At 50.1% G+C, this 26,296-nt stretch overlaps 1 protein-coding gene across 3 annotated transcripts in view; it reads right to left on the reverse strand.

Annotated features, from left to right (window-relative positions):
• The window catches only part of Hip1 (huntingtin interacting protein 1), a 134,647-nt gene that overhangs the window by 7,127 nt on the left and 101,224 nt on the right, over positions 1 to 26,296 (reverse strand). For all 3 annotated transcript variants that reach the window (XM_006971288.4, XM_016002073.3, XM_016002071.3), the window contains exons 8-25: positions 25,717 to 25,857; positions 20,671 to 20,728; positions 16,866 to 16,941; positions 16,643 to 16,783; positions 15,592 to 15,689; positions 13,370 to 13,442; positions 12,226 to 12,409; positions 10,879 to 10,967; positions 9,924 to 10,040; positions 9,031 to 9,132; positions 8,672 to 8,815; positions 7,815 to 7,950; positions 6,417 to 6,503; positions 5,893 to 6,000; positions 5,677 to 5,813; positions 3,689 to 3,799; positions 1,453 to 1,511; positions 1,124 to 1,217 (exon numbers count right to left, since the gene is read on the reverse strand). In XM_006971288.4, coding sequence (XP_006971350.1) covers positions 1,124 to 1,217; positions 1,453 to 1,511; positions 3,689 to 3,799; positions 5,677 to 5,813; positions 5,893 to 6,000; positions 6,417 to 6,503; positions 7,815 to 7,950; positions 8,672 to 8,815; positions 9,031 to 9,132; positions 9,924 to 10,040; positions 10,879 to 10,967; positions 12,226 to 12,409; positions 13,370 to 13,442; positions 15,592 to 15,689; positions 16,643 to 16,783; positions 16,866 to 16,941; positions 20,671 to 20,728; positions 25,717 to 25,857 — 1,955 coding nt within the window. The remainder of the gene's footprint in view (positions 1 to 1,123; positions 1,218 to 1,452; positions 1,512 to 3,688; positions 3,800 to 5,676; positions 5,814 to 5,892; positions 6,001 to 6,416; positions 6,504 to 7,814; positions 7,951 to 8,671; positions 8,816 to 9,030; positions 9,133 to 9,923; positions 10,041 to 10,878; positions 10,968 to 12,225; positions 12,410 to 13,369; positions 13,443 to 15,591; positions 15,690 to 16,642; positions 16,784 to 16,865; positions 16,942 to 20,670; positions 20,729 to 25,716; positions 25,858 to 26,296) is intronic.

The raw sequence follows: 26,296 nt of genomic DNA on the forward strand, positions 1-26,296 counted from the left end.
GGTTGGTCAGAGGAAAGCTTGTAGGCATTGGCTCTGTCTTCCTCCCATGTATGACCTGGAGCTTGAACTCATGTTGTTAGGCATGGTGGCAAGCTCCTCTACCTGCTGAGCCATCTTGTTGGCCCACTACCCAGCTATTAATGGCCAATTTTATAGAATGCCTACCAAGTGCTAAGTGCCTTTATTCTCACTTTAGGTATAAGAAAACTAAGGTGTAATAAGGCAAAATAACATCCTTAAGGTCTTGGAGGTAATGAATTAAAGTAAATCCCCAGCTTTTAAAAGAGATTTATTTTTAACTTTTAATTGTGTATGTTTATGTTAAGAAAATGCAGGTGCCCAGTGATGCCAGAGGCATCTGATGCCCTGGAGCAGGAGCTACAGGCAGTCGTGAACCACCTGATGTGGATGCTGGTACCAAACTCAGACCCCTCAGAAGACCAGGAAGTGCTCAGCCATCTTTCCAGCCCATAACATTTTTGATTTGAGATGGGGTCTCTATGTATGGACCAGGCTGGCCTTGAACTCACAGAGATCTGCTTGCCTCTGCCTCCCAATACTGGGAATAAACCATGTGTGGTTTTATGAAGTGTTTGGGATGGAATCCAAGATTTTATAGATGTCAAGCAGGGACTTGACCAATCGAGTTATAGCCTTGACTCACAGAGGGAGTTTTGAGAAAAGACCCAGTTATGTAGCCCATGCTGAGGTCAAACTTGAGAGCCTCCTGCCTCAGCCTTACGAGCATTTGGATTATTAAAAGGGTTAAGTATCTGCAGGTCTGGGAATCTATAGAGACTTGTCATCTGTGCCTGAGGGATGGCAGTACCAGGTTTATTCCTGGGATCTGCCCAGTTCTCCAAAGTCCCCAGTTGTCCCTGAAGACCTAGATTGGAGGTGGCAGCAGGGTTTCCACAGCAGGTCTGTGTGGCCTGGAAGCTGGGGCTAGAAGGAACTGGCTGATTGCCCCTAGAGACAGCTACTAGGAACCCTCAACTTGCCAGTGTCTGGGAAATTTCCCTAAGAGTGGCAGCTTTGCCCGTGAGGGAGGCCGTGAGGCCACAGCAAAGCAGAGTCCAGCACACAGGGAAGGGGAAGGAGCCCACACCAGTGCCCCGCTTACCCTGCCACTTTCCACGATCTCCTTCTGGAGGTCCTTGGAGGCCACCACCAGGACCTTGATGGCTTGCATCAGGCTGGTACAGGAACCCAGGATCCTAGGAAAAAGAAAGGGTTGGGGACGGGGACAGTAAGAAGAGAGCGGACAGCTTACTTTCTCATTCCTAAACCAGGAAAACCTTGAGTAGCGATGAGGGGCAGGAAAGGTGCTGGGACTGCTGGGGAGCCTGAGGCGAAGCCTTGGAGGAAAGCTGCCGAGTGAGTGACACTTCACTCTGGGCCTTGCTTTCAAGGGCTGGGCTTACCTACTGCGACCACAAGGCTCACACTGACCTTTCGTTCACCTCCAACTTGACTCCTGTGTCTCCTGCTCGGGATTTACTGAGTATTTCCTGTTAAAAAGAAGCACGTCTGGTTTCTTTTCTGTGTGTGTGTGCGTGTGTGTGTGTGTGTGTGTGTGTGTGTGTGTGTGTGTGTGTGTGTGTGTGTGTGTATTACTGGGAATTAAGCCCAGGCTTCCTATATGTTGTTTGATAAACCAGGACCTCAGCCCCTCACTGGGGGATTCTAGGCAGGGCTCTACCACTGAGCCACACCCCAGCCCCTCACTGGGGGATTCTAGGCAGGAGCTCTACCACTGAGCCACACCCCAGCCCCTCACTGGGGGATTCTAGGCAAGCTACATCCCCACCCCAAGAAACATGGTTCCTAAATGTATCATGAACCTGATCAACCACCACGACCTTGATACACTCTGGATCCAACCAGGTGTGGTAGCACAGAAGGCTGAACCTAGATAGCTTCATCTCTGTCCTTGTGAGTCAGAACACCCCAGACCTCTCATCTATCAGATAGTAGACAGCTGGAGCTGACTGCTCCAGTCAGTAGAGTCTCGATCTTGGCACTCGGGCTGATGTGCATGAAACACCAAGAGCTCTGGTACCTGACCACCAGGGTCAGCTGCTACCAGATCCACAAGGCAGGTGCTCACACCACAGCAGGGAGTGAGTTTTCCACCAAAGAAGCCACGTGAGACCTTTCCAACAGGACCCATTCAGCTTCTCCTGAGGACTTCTTTAACACCGACCAGGCGACCTCTGACATTTTATTATTATGACGGTGATGGCTAGCTCTAACAGTCAACTTGACAACCTAGACTCACTCAGCAAGAGAGTCTCAGTGAGAGACTGTCTACATTGGGTTGGCTTATGGGCATGTCTGTGGGAGGGATGTCTTAATTAAATTTACATATGTGGGAAGACCTAGCCCACTGTAGGCAACACCATTCCCTAGACAGGGGATTCTGAACTTCATTAAGAGTAGAGAAATCGGGGCTGGAGAGGTGGCTCAGCGGTTAAGAGCACTGGCTGTTCTTCCAGAGGTCCTGAGTTCAATTCCCAGCAACCACATGGTGGCTCACAACCATCTGTAGCAAGAACTGGCGCCCTCTTCTGGCCTGCAGGCATGCATGCAGACAGAATACTGTATACATGATAAATAAATAAAATCTTTAAAAAAAAAAAAAAAAAAAAAAAAGAGTAGAGAAATCACCGGGCAATGGTGGGGCACACCTTTAATCCCAGGACTCAGGAGGGAGAGGCAGGTGGATTTCTGTGAGTTCCAGGACAGCCAGGACTACATAGAGAAGCCCTGTCTCAAACCCTTCCCCCTCCTCTGCCCTGGGGGGGGGGTGAAGAGTGGAGAGATCAAGTTGAGCACAAGCAAGCAAGAGAACACGTATGCATTAATGCCCTCTGCTCTTGACTGCGGATAGGATGGGATGAGCTGCTTCCAGCTTCTGCCATGGTGACTTCTCGGTACCCTCAAACTGTAAGCAAAAATAGACCCTTCTCCCCTAAGCTGCTTTTTGTTAAGATGCTTTGTAACAGCAACAGAAATGAAGCTAAATCAATGGCCATCCTATAGAAACAGGATCTAGGGCTGGAGAGATAGCTCAGCGGTTAAGAGCACTGGCTGTTCTTCCAAAGGTCCTGAGTTCGATTCCCAGCACCCACATGGTGGCTCATAGCCACCCGTATTGAGATCTGGTGCCCTCTTCTGGCCTGCAGGCATACATGCAGGTGGAATACTGTATACACAATAAATAAATAAGTCTTAAAAAAAAAGAAAAGAAACAGGATCTAAGTCTCAGCCGGGTGACATAACTCACATAAGTCATGTAATTATCAGGCAGCCTGAAAACTGAACCCCAGGTGGCCTGACACCAAAATATCCTACTTTGGAGGAAACTCATCTTTCTTTGTAAGGACCCCATTTTCATCCCCTCATTGAGGCAGTGACCTTGGCCTTTGGTTTTGTGTTCTTTTCTCTTTCTCTCCTTTTTCTTTTTGAGACAATATCTCACACAGCCCAGGCTGGCTTCAAACTTACTACCTAGCTGAAGATCACCTTAAAATCATGAACCTCCTGCTCCTACCTCCCAAGGGCTGAGATCACAGGTTTGCACCATCACACTTGGCAGTTTTGACAAAGACATTCCCGAGGCATAGCACTGCCTGAGGGAACTGACAGAAATGTTGCTGTGGGAAATCCTACACAATCCTCTCACCTCTATCCGGGCGGTGGCAGCTTCAATGGCAGCTGAAGTGGCAGCCATCTCCTTGTCCACAAGGTCACCCAGCTCTTCCTGTTTGATGTCCAGGCCTCTGGGCAGCAGGTCCTGTGAACAATATCACAGAGGTTAAAAAAAGACACTTGGTCTTCTCTTAGCTTTCTCTTGGACCTGTCATGGGAACCTTCTATGAGGCATGGGAGGCGGGGTCTGTCATAGGAGGCAGGGTCTGTCACAGACTCCACCTGGAACTTTCCATGTGAATGTTGGAACTGTTGTAGAGTTTTAGTTAAGATGTGTTACATTCTTTTATGCTGTGGAATGTTTGTTTAATGATGCAAAGATGTGTTGCATTCTTTTATGTTGCATTTGTTTAACTCTGTGAAGCTGTGTTACTGTGCCTGTCTAAAACACCCAAATGGTCTAATAAAGAGCTGAACAGCCAATAGCTAGGCATGAAAAAGGATAGATGGGGCTGGCAGGCAAAGAGAATAAATAGGAGGAAAAATCTGGGAAGAGAAGATTAAGGAGAAAGAAAAGGAGAAGGAGAGAAGTACTCAAGGGCCAGTCACCCAACTACACAACCAGCAATGAAGTAAGAAAGAAAGATGCCCAGAGGTCACAGGTAGACTGGAATAATTAAGAAAAGCTGTCTAGAGACAAGCCAAGCTAAGACCAGGCATTTATAAGTCAGAATAAGTTTCCGTGTATTTATTTGGGAGTTGAATGGCCAGTCCCCCAAAGGATAAAGAGCCAAAGAGTAAAATGAAACAACATGGAACCTCATGTTCCTCCCTTCTCTGCACATTACACAACCATGTCCAACTGGGAGGCCACTAGTCCCTCCAAAGCCTCAAACCGTGAGCTAAAACAAACCCTTCTTCCAGCTGCTTTTGCAGGTGTTTTTAACAGCGACAAGATACTAGACTAACATAGGCCCTAACTCCGTAGTCACGGGCATCAACTGTACTATTTATCCCCTTGACAGTGAGGCCTTCAGCAGGCCAGTGAATTAAACACAGCTAGAAAGTCCTTCTGGACGGACTTGCTGTGTGTGTGTTGGTACCAGCCTGTAATCCTAGCCCGTGAGAGGCTGAGGCAGTGGGCCTGTAAATATGTGAGCAGCCTGGGCTACACGGTGAGATCCTGTCTCTAAATACAAGGATGCCAGTGATTCTCAGCCCCAGCTCTTTCTGGCGTCCAGGTGGATACACAGGAGAGATAGTTCAGTGGGTAGGAGGGCTTGCTGCTCAATCATGAGTTCTGGGGTTCGGATCCCAGCACCGGCATAAAGAGCTTAGCATCTGGCACATGACCGCGTCCCAAGCTCTGAGTGGAGCAGAGGCAGAGGATGTCTGGAGGTGGCTGGCTTTCAGGTTAGCAGAGGTCTCAGGGCTCTCTAAGACCCAGCATCAAAGGAACAGGCAGCGATAGAGGAGATTTGATGCCCTCTTTTGGCAGGTTACCTACACACTGGCATGTATATGCACACACACACACACACACACACACACACACACACACACACACACATACACACACACAAATAATACAATCATACAATCTTTTTCTAAAAAACGACTTTCTGTGTAGGCATGGTGGTGTGTGCCCGCAATCCTCGTACATGGGAGGTGGATGCAGGAGAATCAGCCATTCCAGGATATTCTTGGATACATGACAAGTTCTAGGCTAGCCTGGTCTATGTCAGACCATCTCAAAAGACAAACAGAAAACCAAACAGGGCTGGGGAAGTGGCTCAGTTAGAGCGCTTGTCTAGCACTCCTGAAGCCCTGGGTTCCATTCCCAGCACCACATAAACGAGGTATCGTGGTCTAGACCTGTAATCCCAGGAGACAGAGACAAGAGGAGAGGAGTTCAGGGTCATCCTTGGCTACATAGAAAGTTCGAGGCTAGCCTGGGCTACACAAGACTTTGTCTCAGACAACCAAACAATAACAAAAAGCAAACCACATCACTAACAATACCTCGCCAATGGCCTGGATCTTGCTGAGGCAGTTCCTCATGGCTGTGCCGTCAGCTTTCTCCATGGCTTCCTCTTCCTCCAGGGAGGACAGGTAGGCCAGGGTTTCCCTGCCATACTGCCTACAGGCCTCTGTCAGAGCTGGAGACAGAAGAGACAGGTGTTTAAATGCCCCTGTCGTCCTGGCTCGCGGGGGTACCCCTTCCACTCTGATACTCACAGTCGGCCGGCTCTGGGGGGGCCCGGAGGCTGGTGGCGCTCCCCTGAATGATGGTGTCACTGGTCAAGTGGGTAAGCAGGGTCACGGAGTGCAGGAGCTCACTGATATCTGCAGGGCACAGGAAGTAAGGTCTCAGGCCTAGTGGTGTCGCCATTTTTAGGTTCATTTTTACTTGATGTATGTGTCTGCGAGTATGTGTGTGTGTGTGTGTGTGTGTGTGTGTGTGTGTGTGTGTGTGTATGTGTATGTGTGTGTGTGTGTGTGTGTGTGTGTGTGTGTGTGTCTGCTCAAGAATGCAGATACCCATGGAAGCCAGAAGAGGGCATCAAATCCCTTGGAACTGGGGTTTCAGGCAGCTGGGAGCAGCCTGAGGTGAGGGGGGGTTTGGCGGATGCACCTAGCTCCTCTGCAAGAGGCTCCTAACCCCTGGGCCATCTCTCCAGCTCCCGGTTGTACATATGTACATATTTGCACCCGGCCCGGTTGCCCCTAGTGACGGAGCCCGCGTCCTCTGTTCCTTTTACCTTCTGGGCAGGACAGATACTGGCTGCGGTCCTTTTCCAGTTGATCGAGGCAGCTGGAAACAGCCTTGACTTTGGAGAGAAGGTGATCTGAGGGGAGACAGGAAGTCAGCACACGAGTTCCCACAATTTGTTCTACATAAGCAGCGGGGTGGGCGGGATGACCCCCTGAGAGTCCCTGCCTCATCGGCTTTTTCTCACAAAGGAGGGCTGCTGGCTGTGTGCTTGTGCTCATGTGATGTACATCATCTATTTGCTTTTCTTTCTTTTGAGACAGGGTCTCACGGTAATCCAGGCTGGCCTTGAACTCACTATGTGGTCAAGGATGACCTTGAACTTCTGATCTTCCTGCCTCCTTCCCCAAAGTTTTGGGATTACAGGCATGTACCATCAGACCTAGTATCCATGGTACTACAACTAGAACCCAGGGCTTCGTGCATGCTAGGCAAGGACTCTACTAACTGAGCCATGTCCCCAGCCCTCCAGAACTATTTCTCAGTTCACTATTGTCTCAGGGTACTGCTCACTAGAGGGGTATGGCACACTATAAGGTGCGAACCTCAAGTCTCTCTCTCTCTCTCTCTCTTGGTTTTTCGAGACAGGGATTCCCTGTGTAAGCTTTGTGCCTATCCTGGATCTTACTCTGTAGACCAGGCTGGCCTCGAACTCACAGATATCTGCCTGCCTCTGCCTCCCGAGTGCTGGGATTAAAGGCGTGCGCCACCACCGCCCGGCCTCAAGTGTCTCTTAAAAGCTCATGATATTATTATTATTAATTATTATTATTATTTATTATATTGAGACAGGGTCTCACTAAATAGTTCTAGAACTCACAAAGATCCTCCTGCCTCTGCTTCCCAAGCATAAGTCCACGTTCCAATGCTTGGTTTCCCAGTTTCGTGCTATTTGGGGAGGCTATGGAAATGTAGGAGATGGAGCTGATTTGGGGGGAGCAGGTCACAGGGGGCAGATTTTGGGAATCGGTTCTTCCTGCCTATTCCCTGTCTTGCTCTCCGCTCACGGTCCACCATGTTATGAATAGCCTCCACCACATGTTCCTACAGCCACGAAGAGAGCTGCCCTTCCACGCCTTCCTCATCACTGTGGACCGGAACCTTCTGAAACAGGCCCAAACGAATCTTTCCTCCCTTAAGTCATTTCTGCCATGTGTTACGGTCAGGGCGACACAGTGACAACCAGGACACTGGCTGAGGCAGTGTGTGCCTCACCTGCCTGGCCAAGAAGTCACAACCACGCAGGCAGGATGCCGCATTTTCCGACCTAACTGACTTAGGATGGGGAGAGGGGGCAAGCCTCAGAGGCTCCAGCATGCGGCTGGATTCAACCCCAACAGGAAGTACCAGGCAGTTGGGCCCAGCAGGTGGGCATCTGGGAGACTACCTGTGGACCCCGCGCAGCTGATGAGGGCAGGCTCTTCAAGCTGGCTCAGTGCCTCCTGTATCTCACGCTCCGCAGCCTTCCTGGTCCCTGCCAAGAGTCTTTTCCTCTGGTCCTTTACCTGCTGGCACATGGACTCCTAGAAAAAGGTCATGGAGATGAGAGTCGGTCAGGCACACTACAATGAACCCCAAAGCAGCATCCACCTGGGACCACACTGGAATTCCTGGCCTCTTGTGGGGGTGCTAATGAGATCGAAGCTGGTCAGCTCCACACAGAAAACAATACTTGACTTTGGTCCACTCCCAGGGTGGCACTCAGATGACTCCCTAAGGAGTGCTAACTTGTCATCTTGATTAAGACAAGCCTGGATTAATAAAGCATACCTCGGGCTGTGTCTATCAGAGTATTTCTAGAGGTAATTAAAACCCAGCATGGGTCCTCTGGAAGAGCAGCAAGTATTGGGCCTCTGAGCCATCTCTCCAGCCCATATTTATTAGGCAGGGACTCGTATCTCAAGCTGGCCTCAAACTCGGTATTAGGGAGCTGAGGGTAACTGGAACTCCTGATCCTCCGGTCTCCACATCCTGAGTGCTGGGATTACAGGTGTCAGCCTGCATACTAACTCAGCTGATGTGGTCTGGAGACTGAACTCAGCGTCCAGTGCATGATGGACAAACGCACTGCCCACTGAGGCACAGCCCTGGCCCACACACTCTTCTTCTTATACAAAAAGACACACTTGGCTTTAGAAACTATGTTCACAGAAAGCCTTCGCCATCAGCCACAATGGCCTTGAACCCTTCACTGCACACCTGTCTCTGGCTTCCACGGTGTTCCAGGGGATGTCTGTTACTTGCCTGGGCACTGGCCAGTTTGATCTGGGTGCTTTCCAGCTGGTCTCGGAGGGTTGAGAACTCTTCCTCTCTCTGAGCAGCGGCAGCTGCCAAGCTGCCCTTTTCCTTCTCCAGTTCGGCGATCTGGGTCAGCCACTTCGATTCTGACTGCAGAGGTCACCATGTGGAAACAGGGAGAAACTGAGGAAATTAAATGGTCCCCTCACTGGGCCTCCAGATCCACCTCCTGGCTCTGAAGGGCAGGGGGTGGTAGCCTGTCTACGTGCCTATCACTGCCTCGAAGAGTACGTGTGGATTACAGTGGGAGCCGAGGGGCTCTCGGGAGGGACCCAGGCACCAGGGCGGAGCGGGGAGTGACTCACCTGTGCAGAGGTTTCCAGATTCCCGTGGAGGACCTGCAGCTCTTGTCTGCTGGTGGCTAGTTCATGCTTCAGGTTCTCAAGAACATCCTGTTGCTCTTGAGTCTGAAACGGAGGCAAAACAGGAACGCTGTGAGCTGGAGAGTCATGAGAAGGGATGCACATATGTATAAACTTCCCAAGCCATTGATTGAGACTGTGCACTCCACTGGGTTGAAGGGCAGGCTGGAAGGTAACAACCCAGACCTCACCAACAACTTTTCTTTTCCAATAGTAATTTGGAAGATTAGTTTACCAGTCATAAAAAGTCATGACTGACATATATATATGTCATATTTATAAATATATATAAATATATATTATGTATTTAAATAGCCCAGGCTGGCCTTGAACTTGCTATATACCCAAGGATGACCCTGGACTTCTGATCCTCCTGCCTCCACCTTCCTGGGATTACAGATGTGCACCACCATGCCTGGTTTATGCGGTGCTGGGGATGGAACCCAGGGCCTCCTAGGAGAGCATGCTTGGTAAGCACTCTACCAACTGAGTGACACACCCAGTCCCCAGCATCTGCTCTTCTGAGCGGCTTCCAAGGGCCCTCTGGAAACTCCTCATGGAGCATATGATGAAGTTCTCTGATCCATGCCTGCCTCAAAGCCCCTTGGCAGGGATTGAGGGGATGAATGAGTGGCTCAAGGTGATTGCTGCTGATCTAGATGATCTGAGTTCAATCCCCCAGATGCACATGGTGCGAGACGCGAACCTAAACCCACAAGTTGTCCTCTGATTTCAACACCCATGCTGCTATATGTACACACACACATAAAACACTAGGAAAAGTCCACTTCCAGTAGACACCTCTCTCCTACATCCCAAGTGCCTCTCCTGCTCACCTTGCGCTGGGCCTGGTCACTTACACGTGCAAAGGAATCTTCTAGTTCTTTTTTCTCTCTTTCCAAATCCACCTGGGCTTGCCTGGCCACGGACACCTGTTTGGTCACCTCTGCATTCTGAAAGGGGAGAGGAGCATCTTGAGCTGACATCTCTCAGGCTCAACGTACATCTTTCTTCTAGTACCAGTGATTTCAATCAGACGTGAGTATCAAGGAGGCAGACACAGGAGAAGATTTTCCCTAACCCAAAGGAAGCCAGAATCAGGCCACGACCTTCAGATGTTAGACTGTCAGGGATTTACAAAAATACATAGATGTCTGGTGTAGTGTTTTTTCCCAGGCTAGCCTCAGACTCACGGCAATCCTCCTGCCTCTGCTTCCTAAGTTTGGAGATTGCAAGTGTGAGATAGCATACCTACTTATTTATTTTTTGAGTTAGGATCTTACTATTTAGTCCTGGCTGCCCTGGAGTGCTGGGTTTAAAGTCATGTGCCACCACACCTGACTATTTTCTGGGGGGGCAGGCTCTTGCCTCTGTTTTCTGATAGAATTACAGGTGTCTTCCACTATGCCCAGCTCAAAGGAGGGGTAACTCGAACTGTGGCTGGCACGCAAGACAGAGCTCAAGAAGCTGGGGTTAAGACACGGGGGTGCAAGAGCCGGAGAGATGGGTAAGTGCTTAAGAGCCCTCGCTGCTCTTTCAAAGGACCCAGGTTTGGTTCCCAGCACCCATGCTGGGTGGCTCACAATTGCCTGTGATTTCAGCTTCAGAGGATCTGATGCCCTCTTCTGGCCTCCTCAAGCAACTGCATACACACATGCACATCCAAATCCACACAGACACACAGAGGAGGAATAAATAAATAGAAGCGCATCTTGGAGGAACCCCAAGGTCTGCACTCTTTCTCCTGTAATGTGGGGTTTACGGCAGGACTAGAGGGGTCTGAGTTCCTACCTTCCGCAGCAGGTCGGCATGGTTCTGAACCAGCTCGCTATACTTCTCTTTTAGCTTGCTATACCGCTGTTCATTGGCTTGGGCCTTTCCTGCATTGGGAAAGACCAAGGTGAGGCCTCTGCCCAGGATGGGATCCCCGCATCCTCCCTCCAGTAAGCTGGGGGCACTAAGGATGTTTTTATTCCTTATTTATTTTGATTGACTTTCTTTCTTTCTTTCTTTCTTTCTTTCTTTCTTTCTTTCTTTCTTTCTTTCTTTCTTTCTTTCTTTCTTTCTTTCTTTCTTTCTTTCACAGTGTTTCTCTGTGTAACAGCTCAGGCTGTCCTAGAACTCACTCTGTAGACCAGGCTGGCCTTGAACTTACAGTGATCCATCTGCTTCTGCCTCCCTAGTGCTGTTTTTTTTTTTTTCAAAGACACGGTCTCATGTAGGCTGGCCTCAAACTGGCTATGTAGCTAACATGACTTCAAACCTCTGGTCCTCCTGAATGCTGGGACTACAGGTGTCCACCACCACACTCAGCTAGAAGTTATCTAATTAATTTGGGGTTTTTATTGGGAGAGAAGGTCTTGCTACATTGCCCAAGTTAGCCTTATGGTCATCCTCCTGCCTTATCCCCCAGAGTTCTGGAATTACAGGTAAATATCTGTACTATACTGGACATAAAGTTTGTCTTCTTTGAATAAACATCCCCCTGATTCAAATTGTTTTGCAGACTGATATCTACAAACACAGTGTGGTAATTTGAAAGAAAATGGCCTCCAAAGGGAGTGGCACTATTAGTATTAGGTGTGGCCTTGTTGGAGGATGTGTGTCACTGTGGGGGTGGGCTCTGAGGTCTCCTGTGGCTATGCCCAGTGAGATAGACCACTTCCTGTTGCCTGCAAGTCAAGGTATATTAACCCTCAACCTCTGCTCCAGCACCATGTCTGCCTGCACTCCGCCGTGTCCCACCGTGATGATAACGGACTGAACCTCTGAACCGTAAGCCATCCCCACCCCCACCCCCACCCCCCCAGTTAAAAAAATGTTTTCCCCGAGTCGCCCTGGTCATGGTGTCTCTTCACAGCAATAGAAACCCTAGCTAAGAGTCACAGCATCCACGTCAGCCAGGCTTTAAGGTTCATGTTTAAGGTTTGCCCCCTTAGGTCTCGGTCCTCTCTTAGAAGTTCCCTCTCCCGGGATAAACGCTCCCATCATCCCCGTGTCTTTGGTTGCTACGGCCCGGCTGGGTCACCGAACCCGTCTCTGCATCTGAGGCCAAGGGCAAGCACCTCAGGCTTTACTTGTGGGGAGTCGCACCGACCGGCCTCGGCCCCGCCCACACCCCCAGCCCCAGCCCCTCACTTTCTATCTCGGTCAGGCTGCGCTGCGCCTTCTCCGTGTCCTCCCGCTGCCTCTTGAGCTCGTCCAGCTCGGCGCGCAGGAACTCGCAGTCATCCGTCGCCCGCTGCCCGAGGTGCTGCTGCTCGGCCAGCTCGGCCTCCAGCTCACTCACGCGGCCCTTCAGCTGCAGCATGGCCCGCTGGCTCTGTCAGGGGCACCCGGGGTAAGGGGCCTGCTCCTGTGAGGCTGCCCCATGGGGGCACCCGGCAGGACGGGGACGACTTACGCCCTGGTGGCATTGACCCATTGTGGTTGATCTCTGTATCTTCAAACTTCCTGACCACAGATCCAACCAAACAGACAGAGAACATTTTTTTTGTTTGGTTTTGTTTCAGTGCTCTGGGTAGGGAGCCTAGGGTCTTATTCATGTTAGGTCAGTAGCTGTACTGCTGAGCCACACCCCAGCCTCTCACTGGGGATTCTAGGCAGGGGCTCTACCACTGAGCCACACCCCAGCCCCTCACTGGGGGATTCTAGGCAGGGGCTCTACCACTGAGCCACACCCCAGCCCCTCACTGGGGGATTCTAGGCAGGGGCTCTACCACTCAACCCCTCCCCCCACTGCCATCTCCAATCCTTTACTGAGGGATTCTAGGCAAGGCCTCCACCAATGAGCCATGCCTCCTGCCCCTTCCTGTTAGCCCAATTCTCAACAAGGGAACCACACTTCTAGGCCATCACTGGTGAATTTTAAGCAGACACTCTCTGGCTGAGGCACATTGTCCACTCCTTACTGAGGAATTCTAGGCAGGTGCTCTACCACTCCAAGCTCTGCACTGAGAGATTTAGACAAGTCATCGATCATTGAGCCATACAGCCCCAGCTCCCAAATCAAGCTTTCTCAAGGACCTTATGAGAAAAATTGGTCGTTCTCATCATGGTCTGAAGGCCAAGCCATAATCATGGCTCCCAGGGAAGCTGGTCCGCAGCTTAATTGCCACCCTAAAGTCACATGACAGGACAATGAATTCTAATTGAGACTTGGAGATGACCAAATTCACTGGCTTTGTCATGTCTTAGGACAGGGTCCAAATCATATCATGAGACACCAATGTCAGTGCCACGTGTCGGGGAAGCCCAAGGGTAGACGGATCCTAGCACGCACCTCTGCCTTCATGCTGTCCAGCTGTCCTGTCAGCCCGCTGATCTCTCTGTACAAGCGTTCAATCAACTGGTCCCTGAGAAGAGAAGAGCAGGCCCGGAGTCAGCACACCCCACCCCTCCCCTCCATGTACGCCGACAGACTGGAAAAGGAGGGGGAGGCTGGTGTTAATTTGGGGCCATTCTCTTAAACAAAAACTTTTCTTGTTACCAGATGTCAAGTGGAGGATGTTTCTCTCTCCCTCTTCCCCTCCCTTCCCCCCCCCCCCCCCCCCCCCCCCGTGTGCTAGAATCAGACCATGTGCTACTTTATCTGGTTTATGGGGTACTGGGGTGTCTCTGCATGCGAGGCAGGCACTCTACAAATGAAGCCACATCACTAGCCCCATGGATAATAATGATTCTTTGCAGTATAAATTTTACACTCAACTTTTCTCATCTGCGGGTTCTATATCTGTGCATTCAACAGACTGGGAATGGAAAATACTGGGCGAGAAAAAAAAAAACTGCATCTAGATCGACTATGTATTTTTACGTATTTTATATGGATTTTTGTTTTTGTTATTATTCCCTAAACACTACAGGAAAACAGCGGCTCTGAGCTGGCCCAGAGGGTGAAGATGCCCGCCGTCAAGCCTGACCATCTTTGTTAACCCCCTGGGTCCCATATGGTGGAAGGAAGGAATTGATTCCTGCAAGCTGTCCTCTGAGGTGGACACTAATGCCACAGTGCTCATGCACCCGTTCCCTCCCAGCACAAAATTAAAGGCGTATAAAAAGAAAAACAATCCGGGCGGTGGTGGCGCACGCCTTTAATCCCAGCACTCGGGAGGCAGAGGCAGGGGGATCTCTGTGAGTTTGAGGCCAGCCTGGGCTACCAAGTGAGTTCCAGGAAAGGCGCAAAGCTACACAGAGAAACCCTGTCTCGAAAAACCAAAAAAAAAAAAAAAAAAAAAGAAAAGAAAAGAAAAAAACAAAACGCACAAAGAAACATTGTAGTGTTTACAATGTATCACGTGCTATGAGTCACGTAGAGGTGATTTAAAGGGTACAGAAATGGAGGAATGGCAGACAGTATCCAGTCTTCTAGTGGGGTCTTGCACAGTGGCTGTACTTTGTATCTGTGTGTCTCTGTGGGGGTGATTCTGGAACCAATAACGCTAGGATACCTAGGGTGGTTGTACCTTAAACATGAGGTATCTTACCCTGACACCCACCTGTTCACAGTTACCGATCTGGGATATAGGGGGTCATATTGGAGAGGGGTAAAGAGACTTAAACAATTTTTTTAGATTTACGTGTGTGCCTCTGCCTGTTAGTATATGCACACGTGTGTGGGTGCTCTTGGAGTTCGAAGAGGGTGTTGGATCCCCGGGAGTTACACAGTTATGAGTCACTTAACATGGGTGCTGGGCAATGAACTTGACGTAGCAAGGGCTCTCAGCACCCAGCCGTTTCTCTAGCGCTGGCCCCTTCTATAGTTCGGGACTGAGGCCCAGGCCTTAGGCATGCTAAGGGAGTGTTCTACCACGGAGCAAAGCCCCAGCTCTCTCAGTGGGGGTGAGGCGGCTCTGTAGGTCAAGGCGACTGCTCCCAAGCCCAATAACCTGACTTTGGAAGGAGAGAGATGACTCCACGAAGCTCTCGGACTTCCACAAGTACATCTTGGCATGTCCTCCCACACTCCCGTCCGGACCCACAACACACACATATAATCAAACAAAACAAATACAACAAATCTTTTTTTCTTAAAGAAGTGCCGTGCCAGAGAGAGAAAGAGATGGTTCAGTAGTCAAGAGCACTTCTTCTTGTGGAAGAACAAGTTCAGTTCCCAGGACCTATGGGGGGGGGGAAGGTGGGGGGGGGGACGGGACTCAGACCTGCCTGTAATTATAGCTCCAGGAGATCCAATACCTATTTCTGGCCTCCATGGCTACACACACACACACACACACACACACACACACACACACAATGGTGGTGAGCAAAAAGGAAGACACCCAGCATTGGCCTCTAGCTACCATACAGGCAAGCATAGGCAAGTGCACTAGCACACACATGTGTATATATATATCTACCACCCCACACATATACAAACACACACACACACACACACACACACACACACACACACACACACACACTTCCTTCCTCTTGGTTGCAAGGCAGACCAGGGCTTAACTTCAGTTCTAGACCATGGGCCTCCTTCCCCCAGCATGGACTCACTTCTCATCCTTGTTCACGCCATTTTGATTGTTGAAATTGAAGGGGTCGCTGCTGGACGAGCTGCCGAAGATGTCATCGAACTTGTTGTCAAACAAATTCTGCAGTGATTGGCAGGGTGGGGGACGGGCAAAGAACAGGTCAGAGACCTAGAAATTGTTCGGGTGAGCGCGCGTGCGGGGGATGGGCTATCATGCAACTCATTATTTCATTTTTTAGACAGGGGCATGCAATGTAGCTCTAGCTAGCCTGGAACTTACTATACAGACCAGGCTGGCCCAAAACTCTTAGAAATATCCCTCTGCTTCTGCCTCCTGAGTACTGGCATTAAACTGTGTGCTACCATGCCTGGCTCCTTCCTTCCTTCCTCCCTCCCTCCTTCCTTCCTGTCTTTGTACTTAAACAAACCTTTTTAGCCTGCATGTATGTCTGTGTACTGTGTGCGTGCCTGGCACTCACAGGGCACAAGACAGTGTGGGCTCCTCTAGGACTCGAGTTAAAGATGGTTTTGAGGCACCTTGTGAGTGCTGGGAATCAAACCCGGGTCCTCTTCAAAGCAACAAGCACTCTTAATGGCTGAACCAACTCTCCAGCCCTTCGTATTTTGGGGACAGGGTCTCATAGTGTGCTGTGTGACTGAAGCTGACTGATTTCCGCTTTTCTTGCTCCCACCTCCCAGGTACTGTGATCAGAGGCATGGACCACCATGCTTGGCTTCACGATTCTGTTTTCTTGGTTTGGCTGAGACCTATCACTCCGGGAGCCCAGGGCAGAGGGCTCAGCCTAATCTCCCACTTTCTTATGAGAGAGAGGAACCCAATAGGCACTCTGGCATACATGTGTAGTTGTACCCATCTTAGAGGCAGAGGCAGGAGGATTTTGGGCCCAGGAATTTGAACCCAGCATGGGCGACATAGTGAGACGCCATGTCCAAATATTAAAGCTGAGCAGGCCTTGTCTGAGCAGATACACCCAAGCTAGGAGCCTCTCCTATCCTTTTGTCTCCTCTAGGGACAACTGGAAGAGCCAAGTTCCTCTCCCGAGGCTCCTGTACCTGCTGGGAGGCATCCATGTCCATGAGGTCATCCTTCTCCAGGACAGGCTCACTGTCTGGAGAGGAGACCTCGGCCGGGATCACCACCACAGGACTGATGTGCTCTGACAGGGCTGAGGCGCGCAGGAAGTTGGGTGGATTCTGGAGAAGCAAGACACACCTTTGAAGGATGCTTACCTGCCAGGTCCCGGAGCCATGCCGAGCCCCTCAGGGGTGCACTCACCTCAGGCAGCTGGGGGATCTGAATGAGCCGCTTGAAGTACTGGAGGTTGCTGGAGCGCTGGAACAGATCTTTCAACCTGGGAGCACACAGGCATCTTAGGGGTGCTGGACGTGGTTGGTTGCCAGTCCCGGGAACACAAGGAACACACCTTCCCAGCATTGCCACCCTCTGTCCATCTTAAAGGCACACGCTCTTGGTGGGTTGCCCTCCATGATGCCAGGATTCGATTATGATAGTAGGATTCGATTATGATACCATAGGGCCAGGGAGACGGCTCGGGGGGTAAAGGCACTTTGCCATCTAAAGAAGCAGGCCTGGTGACCTGAGTTTGATTCCTGGGACCCACATAAAGGTGGAAAGAGAGAACCGACTCCATAAAGTTGCCCTCTGATCTCTACATTCACACCACCATGACACCCCCCACCCCCACCCCCGCCACTCTCTCAAACACACACACATAAAAATATATGAAAATAAAATTTCAAAAATGGTATCACGGACTGAGGTCTTTTACAGTGAGTTCTCAGTCACCAGTGATGAGAAAAGAATAATCAATGCTGCAGATCCTGTTGAAGACTGGACAGTCTCAGAGACGGTCAATCTGGATGACTACTTGACGGGACCTAGAATCACCATGGGGACACACTTCCGGTGTTGTCTGTGAGGGTGTTTCCATAGAGGTTTAAACGAGGTGGGAAGAACCTCCTTCCCCTTTGTTTTTGAATTTGGGGAGCACCACCCCTCGGGGCTGAATCAGGAGAACACGGGCCGGCCCAGAAGTGAGTAAAGGCATTTGCTGCCAAACCCAGTGACCTCTGGGGCCCACAGGATGGAGGGACAGAACCAGTTCCCTCCTCTGGTCTACACAAGCACACTGTGGCACAGCCCTACAAAATAAATAATCATGGGCTGGAGAGACGGCACCGACTGCTCTCCCAGAGGTCCTGAGTTCAATTCCCAGCAACCACATGGTGGCTCACAACCATCTGTAATGAGATCTGGCGCCCTCTTCTGGCCTGCAGGCGCACATGAAGACAGAATACTGCATACAAAATAAATAAATACATAACCCTTAAAAAATATAAATAAATAAGTAAACACATGTGTAGGGAGAGAAACTGAAGCCCGGGGTGGCTTCCTGACCTCGGAGGCAGTGTGACCAGCTGCCCCAAGCTCCTGCCGCCATGCCGTCCCCATCACTATGGACCCGCGCCCTCAGACTGTGAGCCACAGAAAGCCGTTCCTTCCTTAAGTCGCGTTTCTCATGCATTTCCTCACAACTCTGACAACACTAGAAAACTGCCCAGACCCCCACACCCATTTCCTCGGGCTGTGGACGGCACGCTGCTGTCGGCAGATTTCTCTTCCTAGGAATGGCGGGCTTGGAGGGACATGAGGGGGAAGTGATCATCTCCACCGTCACTTCCACGCCATCATGCTGGACTGTACCCTCCTCCAGTTCCCTTGGGATGCTTTTTTTCATGTATTTTGTTCCAGCAACTGGAAAAGTAACATTCTATTGTTCTGTTCTATTCTATTTTATTTATTCCATTCTTTGTTTGTTTGTTTTGTTGTTGTTTTGTTTTTCGAGACAAAGTTTCCCTGTGTAGCTTTGCGCCTTTCCTGGAACTCACTCTGTAGCCAAGGCTGGCCTTGAACTGACCGAGATCCGCCTGCCTCTGCTGGGATTAAAGGCGTGCGCCACACCGCCTGGCTATTCCATTCTTTTCTATTCTATGGTTCTCTAGTCTACTTTACCTTCCATTCTTTTCTCTTCTCTTCTATTTTTTCTCTACCCTCCCTATCCCAGCTCATTCCGCTCCATCCCTCCAATCTACTCCGCAGTGCTTAGGGATCAGAACCCACGGCTTCACGCACGTTACACAAACCTTGTGCATCTGAACCAAACGCCAAGAAAGCATTTCCCTCCTTGTCACGCCTCTAACCTGAGTAAAAACACCAAAGCCCAAGAAAGCCGACCAAGAGGAGGAGCTGAGGCGCCAGCAGCCCTCTGCTTGCAGCACGGAACTTCTGCTTACTCAGCTCCATCAACCAACCCCTCCCCCGGGTCGCCACACAGCCTATCAGACCCCAAGACTAAAGGGTCCCTGTGACATTGCTGCAGCTTATCCTGAACTCCAGGGCAGCGAGGCCTCCAAGAATATTCACCTCTGTGCAGGAGAGAAAGCGAAGCAGCTCCCCACAGGGGATGTTTTCCTAAGCTAGGAAACAAAATGGAAGGAAATACAACGAGCTGACCACACGTCCCCGTCTCTCTGGGTTGGCGCCAACAGTAAATGGACGTTAGTGCTTTCGCAAGCTACTGGAATTTCACATTCCAGGAAACCAGCCCCAGGGCCTGTCTCGCAGGATTTAGTAAGTCATTCATCATAGGATGTGCACCAGGCTTCCCTAGTGGAAGGAAACCAGGGGGTTAGTTCAAGCCTGTGTGTGTCCTTTGACTGCTCTGGAGGGCAACCAGCAAGAAAGCACCAGCTAGAAGATTTAGAAGCCACGGTCAAGGACGAAGAAGTTCAGAGGGAAAACACACTACGTCAGGATGGCCACCTCACAAATGAAAGATCCACAAGACAAGGAATAAGAAGGGCCAACCATGATGGTTGGTTTCAATGATCAACTTGATGCAATCTAGAACCATCTGGAAAAAGGTCTCACCAAGGAACCGTCTAAATCAAGGGGGCCTGTGGGGGATGATCTTGATCGCCTTCATTGATGTGGGATGGCCTGAACCACCGTGGGCAGCACCATTCCCTGGTTTGGGGCCTTGGATTGTATCAGAAGAAAGAAAGCTAGCCGACCAGCAAGTATGCATGCATTCATTCATTCATTCTATCTCTGCTCGTGGATGTGATGTGGCTGATACCGCAAGTTCCTGCCTGGACTTTCTTGAAATAGGAGATTGTCACCTGGAGCTCCACATCAAATAAACCCTTTTATCCTTAGGTTGCTTTATGACAGGGTATTTTATCACGACAGACATGAAACTAAGACACTAATGTATACATATACACACATATATGCACACATATATATAGCTCAATATCCTTAGCTACCAAGAAAATGCAAATTAAAACCACACGGACAGTTTTTCTCTCTGAAGTATGAAAATGGCTATCATCAAGAAAACACACATAAAAAAAAAAAAAAGAAAAGGAAAAGAAAACAAACATTGGGTGAGAACGTGGGGAGAGAAGAGTTCTAATACACTGTGGGTGGGTAAAAAGGTACAGCTACATGGAACCCAGTATGACGTTCCTCAAAAGACTGGAAATCCCGTACGGTCAGCCATGTACGGTACCATGGCGTGGTATAGACCTGAAGGCGTCGGATTCAGCACACCACACAGATACCCGCACACCCATGTTCACTGTGGTCCCTTTCACAACAGCCAAACCCCGGAAGCGGCTTAGGTGTCCATCGACAAATGGGGTCTACATACATCCAGGACGGGGGTTCCATTCGGCCCAGAGGAGAAGAAACAGCAGGGCTGGTGAGGTGGCTTAATGGGTAATGTCACTAAGCCTGAGACCTGAATTCAATCCTCGAGTCTCACCTGGTGGAGGGAGAGAACTGACTCCTGAAAACTGTTTCCAGATCTTCATACTGCTCCAGGGACTCGGGCGCATGCGCGCGGGATGCGCTGTGCCCTGCCTGGCTTTTTAATCTAACCTGAGTGCTGGGGATCCGAACTCCGATCATTACGCTTATGAAGCAGGCACTTGACCCTACCCTGCTATGGTGTGCGTTTGGATCGGACTCCACTCCTTTCTCCAGAGTCACTTACTTTGTGAACTGCTCCATGAAGCGGTCTCGGTGGCCCTGCAGGGTGTCGGCTGGAAGACCTGGAGGAAATTGCAAGGAGCATGTGAGTATATGGAGACGAGGGATCAGGCAAGCTGCATCAGAGCTCGGGGAGGGGCCGGCCGACCCACTCTGGCGCTGCTGGCTCAAATGCCCTGAGGTTTGGTGACGAAGGGAACCCCCCAGGAACAGCAGGGGGCTCAGCCTCTGCATTCCTGCACCTCACTGCTCTGGACCGGCTGGGGTGGAGCCTGCATCCCTGGGAAGGAGCGGCTCCATCAAACTGCAGGGCTGATGAAGGCAAGCGAGAGCGAGTCCGCTCTCGGGATGCATCCGAGGCTTTAGGGAGCGGTTAACTCTGTGGCCCCTCAAGGCCAATCCCCTAAGGAGCTGCTTCTCTGAGGTCCCTTCACATCCGGGACCACGAGAGGCTACATATTTCAGCTATGCACCAAAACTCAGTTTTCATTTTATTTTATTTGGAGAGCAGGTCTTGCCATATAGCTCAGGCTGGCTTTGAACTCATGAGCCTCCTGCTTCAGTCTCGTGTGTGCTGGGATTACAGGTGACGGTCAACACCTGGCTTAATTTTATTTAGTACCAATTTTTAAAATTACATTTTATCTTTGCATGTGGGTGCACTTGTGCCAAAGACAGTGCGTGTGCATGTGCACGCACGTGCGTGTGTGCGTGTGCGTGCAGGTCACGCACTGGGGAACTGGTTCTTTCCTTATACTGTGTGGAAAGCCCCACGGCGGCAGCTTTTATTTTAACTCCCCCAGCCCCTCAGTCTCCTTTCTTCCTTCTCTCTCCTTTTCTCGTCCTGACACATAGTCTAGCTATGTTACCCAGGCTGGCCTTGAACTCCTAGACTCAAGCCATCCTCCAGCCTCAGACTCTCCTGTACCCGGAACAACAAACCATGCCACTGTGCTGGGCTTTTTCTTTGTTTATTTGAGACAGGGCTTCACGCTGTAGCCCTGCCTGTCCTGGAACATACTACATAGCCCAGGCTGGCCTTGAACTTGTGATGATCGTCCTGCTTCTGATTACAAATGTGTGCCAACAAGCCTTGTTTTTAACTGTTTTGAGTGAGTGATAGAATCACAAAGTTCATGTATAAATTATGATTATTGAAAGTGCTGAATGTGAGCCAGGCAGATGGCGAGCTGAAGGTCAGCCAGGGTGACATAGAGACCTTGTTTCAAAAAACAAACCAAAAAAAAAAAAAAAAGATAAAATTAGACAGAGGATGGAAATAGCATTTAATTTCTACTCCAAAACCCTTGCTCTCAGTTCTACTTGGAGAAAAACACCAGAAGAAGTCAAATTGAGGAAGATTTCACTTAAAAAAAAATTTGATCAGAACTCAAACCTGTCAAGGTCATCAAAAACAAAGGAAGTCTGACAAGCTGTCACAGCTGTTGGGAGCCCGAGGAGAAACAATGACTAAGTGTTACGGGATCCTGAGTGGAAGCTTAGAAGAGGAAACTGGGTAAGAATGGTAGAATCTGAGTGAAGTACTGACTTTAGCTGCAAGTATGTTACAAAGTGCTGGGGGCGTGGCTCAGTGGTAGAGCACCTGCCTAGAATCCCCCAGTGAGGGGCTGGGGTGTGGCTCAGTGGTAGAGCCCCTGCCTAGAATCCCCAGTGAGGGGCTGGGGTGTGGCTCAGTGGTAGAGCACCTGCCTAGAATCCCCCAGTGAGGGGCTAGGGTGTGGCTCAGTGGTAGAGCACCTGCCTAGAATCCCCCAGTGAGGGGCTGGGGTGTGACTCAGTGGTAGAGTTCCTGCCTAGAATCCCCCAGTGAGGGGCTGGAGTGTGGCTCAGTGGTAGAGCTCCTGCCTAGAATCCCCCAGTGAGGGGCTGGGGTGTGGCTCAGTGGTAGAGCACCTGCCTAGAATCCCCCAGTGAGGGGCTGGGGTGTGGCTCAGTGGTAGAGCCCCTGCCTAGAATCCCTAGGGAGGGGCTGGGGGTGTGGCTCAGGGGGTAGAGCCCCTGCCTAGGATCCCCAGGGAGGGGCTGGGGTGTGGCTCAGCAGTAAAACACTCGCCTAGTACACACAAGACCCTGTGTTCCTTTACAGCACACACAAGAAAGTATCAATATTTCACTAATTGACAAACTTCATGCTAATACATTAACAACAGCGGGTTGGGCTTGGTGGCTCATGCCTGCAATCCCACTATCTAGGAGAGGGCAGAGGTAGGTGGGTTAGAAACTCAGTTATCCTGGGCTATATCGCGAGCTCAAGGCCAACCTGATACATATAAAATCCTCTCAAATAAACAAAAGAAATATATAAATAAAAGTAAGTTCACCTATACTTGTTTATTTTTATTTAACTATTTAAAAAAATATTTATTTTTGTGCATATGAATGTTTGACCTGCATGTATATCTGTGTACATGTGAGTGCAGAACCCTCAGGAGGCCAGAGAGGATGCTGGAGCTCCTGGAAGTGGAGGTATAGATGCTGTGAGCTACCATGTGGGCATTGAGATTCAAACGCAGTGCCGGAGTGGGAGTGCAGGGTTTCACACACGCTAGGCAAGCCCTCTCTGCCAACAGAGCTACACTCCCCGCCTGTAACTGATGATGTTTCTAAGCAACAGCCTCTCCTTCTCCTGGGATTTGGTCCACCCTCTCTGCTTCCTGGAGGCACACCCTATGGCACCCAGCCTTTCTAATCCTGGAACAGCAAATTGCAGTCACCCTCGAGGGAAACGACCCCCAGATTAATCACAGTGATGCTGCTTCTCTTGTCTAGTCTCAAATAACCAGGTTTGGTTGAGGGAGACAGGTCCAGGTAGAGGCACTTGCTGCAAACCTGATGAGCTGAGTTTTGTCCCTGGGACCCAGATGAGAGAACTGACTCCTGCAAATTGTCCTCTGACTTCTACAAGTATGTATGAGCACACACATGCGCCAAAGAAACACATAAATAAATGAAATAAAACAAGTCATTACTTGTTAGTTAACAGTTACAAAGTGCCCCTTGTTACATATGGGCGTGTGCGCACTTTTTTTTAAATTTAACATTTTTCTCCCCTTGAGATAGGGATTTACTAAGTTAACTGGGTGAACCTTGGATTCAGCATGTAGCCCTGGTTGACAATCAATTTCCCATCATCTTTGAGAACCTCCAAAGTTCTGGGGTTCCAGGCACGCACGCATGCCCACGCTCAGCCATGTTCTACACATCTAAAACATACCCTTGTCCTTTCTGGGCTATGAAACCTGAACAGTATCCTCCTTTCAGATCTACAAGTTATTATGTTTCCCACCATGCTGTAGGCATTCTTCAGAGGCTGGGAGCATGGCTCAGTGGTAGAGCACTTGCCTAAAATTCCCCAGCGAGGATTTATAGTAGCTATATCTGGGAAATCTGCATTTAAATCTGCATTTAGATGGTAGAGTCTAAACTATACCAAGCTGGCCCAGTAATAGCTGGCTTTAAAAAAAAAAAAATGGGATGGTGGTGGCACATGCCTTTAATTCCAGCACTCATGAGGCACAGCCAGGCAGATCTCTGTGAATTGGAGGCCAGCCTGGTCTACAGAGTGAGATCCAGGACAGGCACCAAAAACTACACAGAGAAATTCTGTCTTGGGGGGAAAAAAAAAGAAAGAAAAAAAAGATTGATTGATTTTTTTGTGTGTGTGTGTGTGTATGTATGTGTGTGTGTATATATATGTATATGTGTGTATATGTATGTGTGTGTGTATGCACTCATATGCAAGGGAGAAGGTTAAAGGTCAACTTGGGCAGTAGATTCTCTCCTTCCATCATATGGGTTCTGGAACTAGCACTCAGGTCATCAGACTTGGTGGTAAGTACCTTTCTCCTGAGCCATCTTGCCAGCTTGTGCCCAACCCTCCCAATCCCCACAGCCTACCCAGGCCCCCCAGCCCTGCCAGCCTGCCCTTGACCCCCTGCCAGTTGGGCCCAGCACCCCATATTTTAAACCAGGGCACCAAGCATAAGAACTTCTACAAACCAGCAGCTCTCAATTTTCCTTTTTTTTTTTTTTAAAGGGTGCAGCAAGAATCTGCTGCTTGGCAAAAAACAGCCCCCCCCACTCCTCCACCCCCGCCTCCCCGCCTTGGATCAGCTGTGATTTGTTTATTGGTTTATTTAAGAAAGTGTCTCACTATGTAAGCAAGGCTTGCCTGGAACTTAGTATGTAGCTCAGGCTGGCCTTGAACTGGCAGAGATCCTTCTGCCTCTGCCTCCAGACTGCTGGGACAGTAGGCATGTGGCACCAGGCCCAGCTACATTTAATTTTTCTGCATTGAGGGGATGGAACTCAGGGCATTATGCATGCTAGTTAAGCTCTGAACAACTAAGCCACGCCCCCAGCCCCTCACTGGGGGATTCTAGGCAAATGCTACAAATCATACCCTCCGCTAGGGAGTCTCAGCAACTGTCCTATGCTGAGCTACATCAACCCTGCAGCTGTTTTCTATTTCTCCATAAAACTCCATCTGTTACAGGGGATTGGGTTGCTTTGGAGGTCATGTAGGTGTGGGTCAGGTAGGTCAGCTGTCCTTTTTTTTTTTTTTTTTTTTTTGGTTTTTCGAGACAGGGTTTCTCGGTGTAGCTTTGCGCCTTTCCTAGAGCTCACTTGGTAGCCCAGGCTGGCCTCGAACTCACAGAGATCCGCCTGGCTCTGCCTCCCAAATGCTGGGATTAAAGGCGTGTGCCACCACCGCCCGGCTCAGCTGTCCTTTATGTAGACCTAAGAACACAAGATACTTCTGGTGAATGGTGACATGATAGACGTGGAGGTGAACAGAAAGAGCCCTCCAAAGACAAAGGACTGGAGGACAGGAGCTAGACTCGGGCAATTTAAAGCCTGGGTTACTCCCTTCCATTCTCAGACGACCAGGAGTCCCAGGCCTTCTGGACCAGAGCAAAAGGCCGAGGGTACTGACTGAGCTGCCTACAAGCCTCTGGGAACTGGCCGAGGCTGTGACCCTGCTCCCAGCCTGAAGCTCGCACGAGATGGTAGCGGCGGTCATACTCACAGGAGTGGAGCTTGAAGAGCAGCTTGACAGTGTAGTCATAGAGGTGGCTGCAGTCCAGGATGACCTGGACCAGCGGTGCGAGGCGGCACTGCCCAGCTGTGGTCACGGACACGGAGCGGGACATGTCCAAGGAGTTGAACACTGTGGACGAAGATGGGGAGAGGCCACAGTGAGGCAGAGATCTTTGCAGTGGAGTAGAATCAGGGGTCTGACATACAACCAAGACTTACTCTGTGCATGTATTCTGTTTTTATGGCACTAAGAATGGAACCCAGGACTTTGTATATGAAAGGCAAGTGCTCTACTGTTGAGCCACACCCCCAGCCCCTCACTGGGGGATTCTAGACAGGTGCTCTACTGTTGAGTCACACCCCAGCCCCTCACTGGGGGATTCTAGGCAGGGGCTCTACCACTGAGCCACACCCCAGCCCCTCACTGGGGGATTCTAGGCAGGTGCTCTACCACTGAGCCACACCTCCAGCCCCTCACTGGGGGATTCTAGGCAGGGACTCTACCACTGAGCCACACCCCCAGCCCGTCACTGGGAATTCTAGGCAGGTACTCTACCACTGAGCCACAC

The sequence above is a fragment of the Peromyscus maniculatus genome, chromosome 23 (assembly GCF_049852395.1).
Source record: "Peromyscus maniculatus bairdii isolate BWxNUB_F1_BW_parent chromosome 23, HU_Pman_BW_mat_3.1, whole genome shotgun sequence".
NCBI classification, from domain to species: Eukaryota; Metazoa; Chordata; class Mammalia; order Rodentia; family Cricetidae; genus Peromyscus; species Peromyscus maniculatus.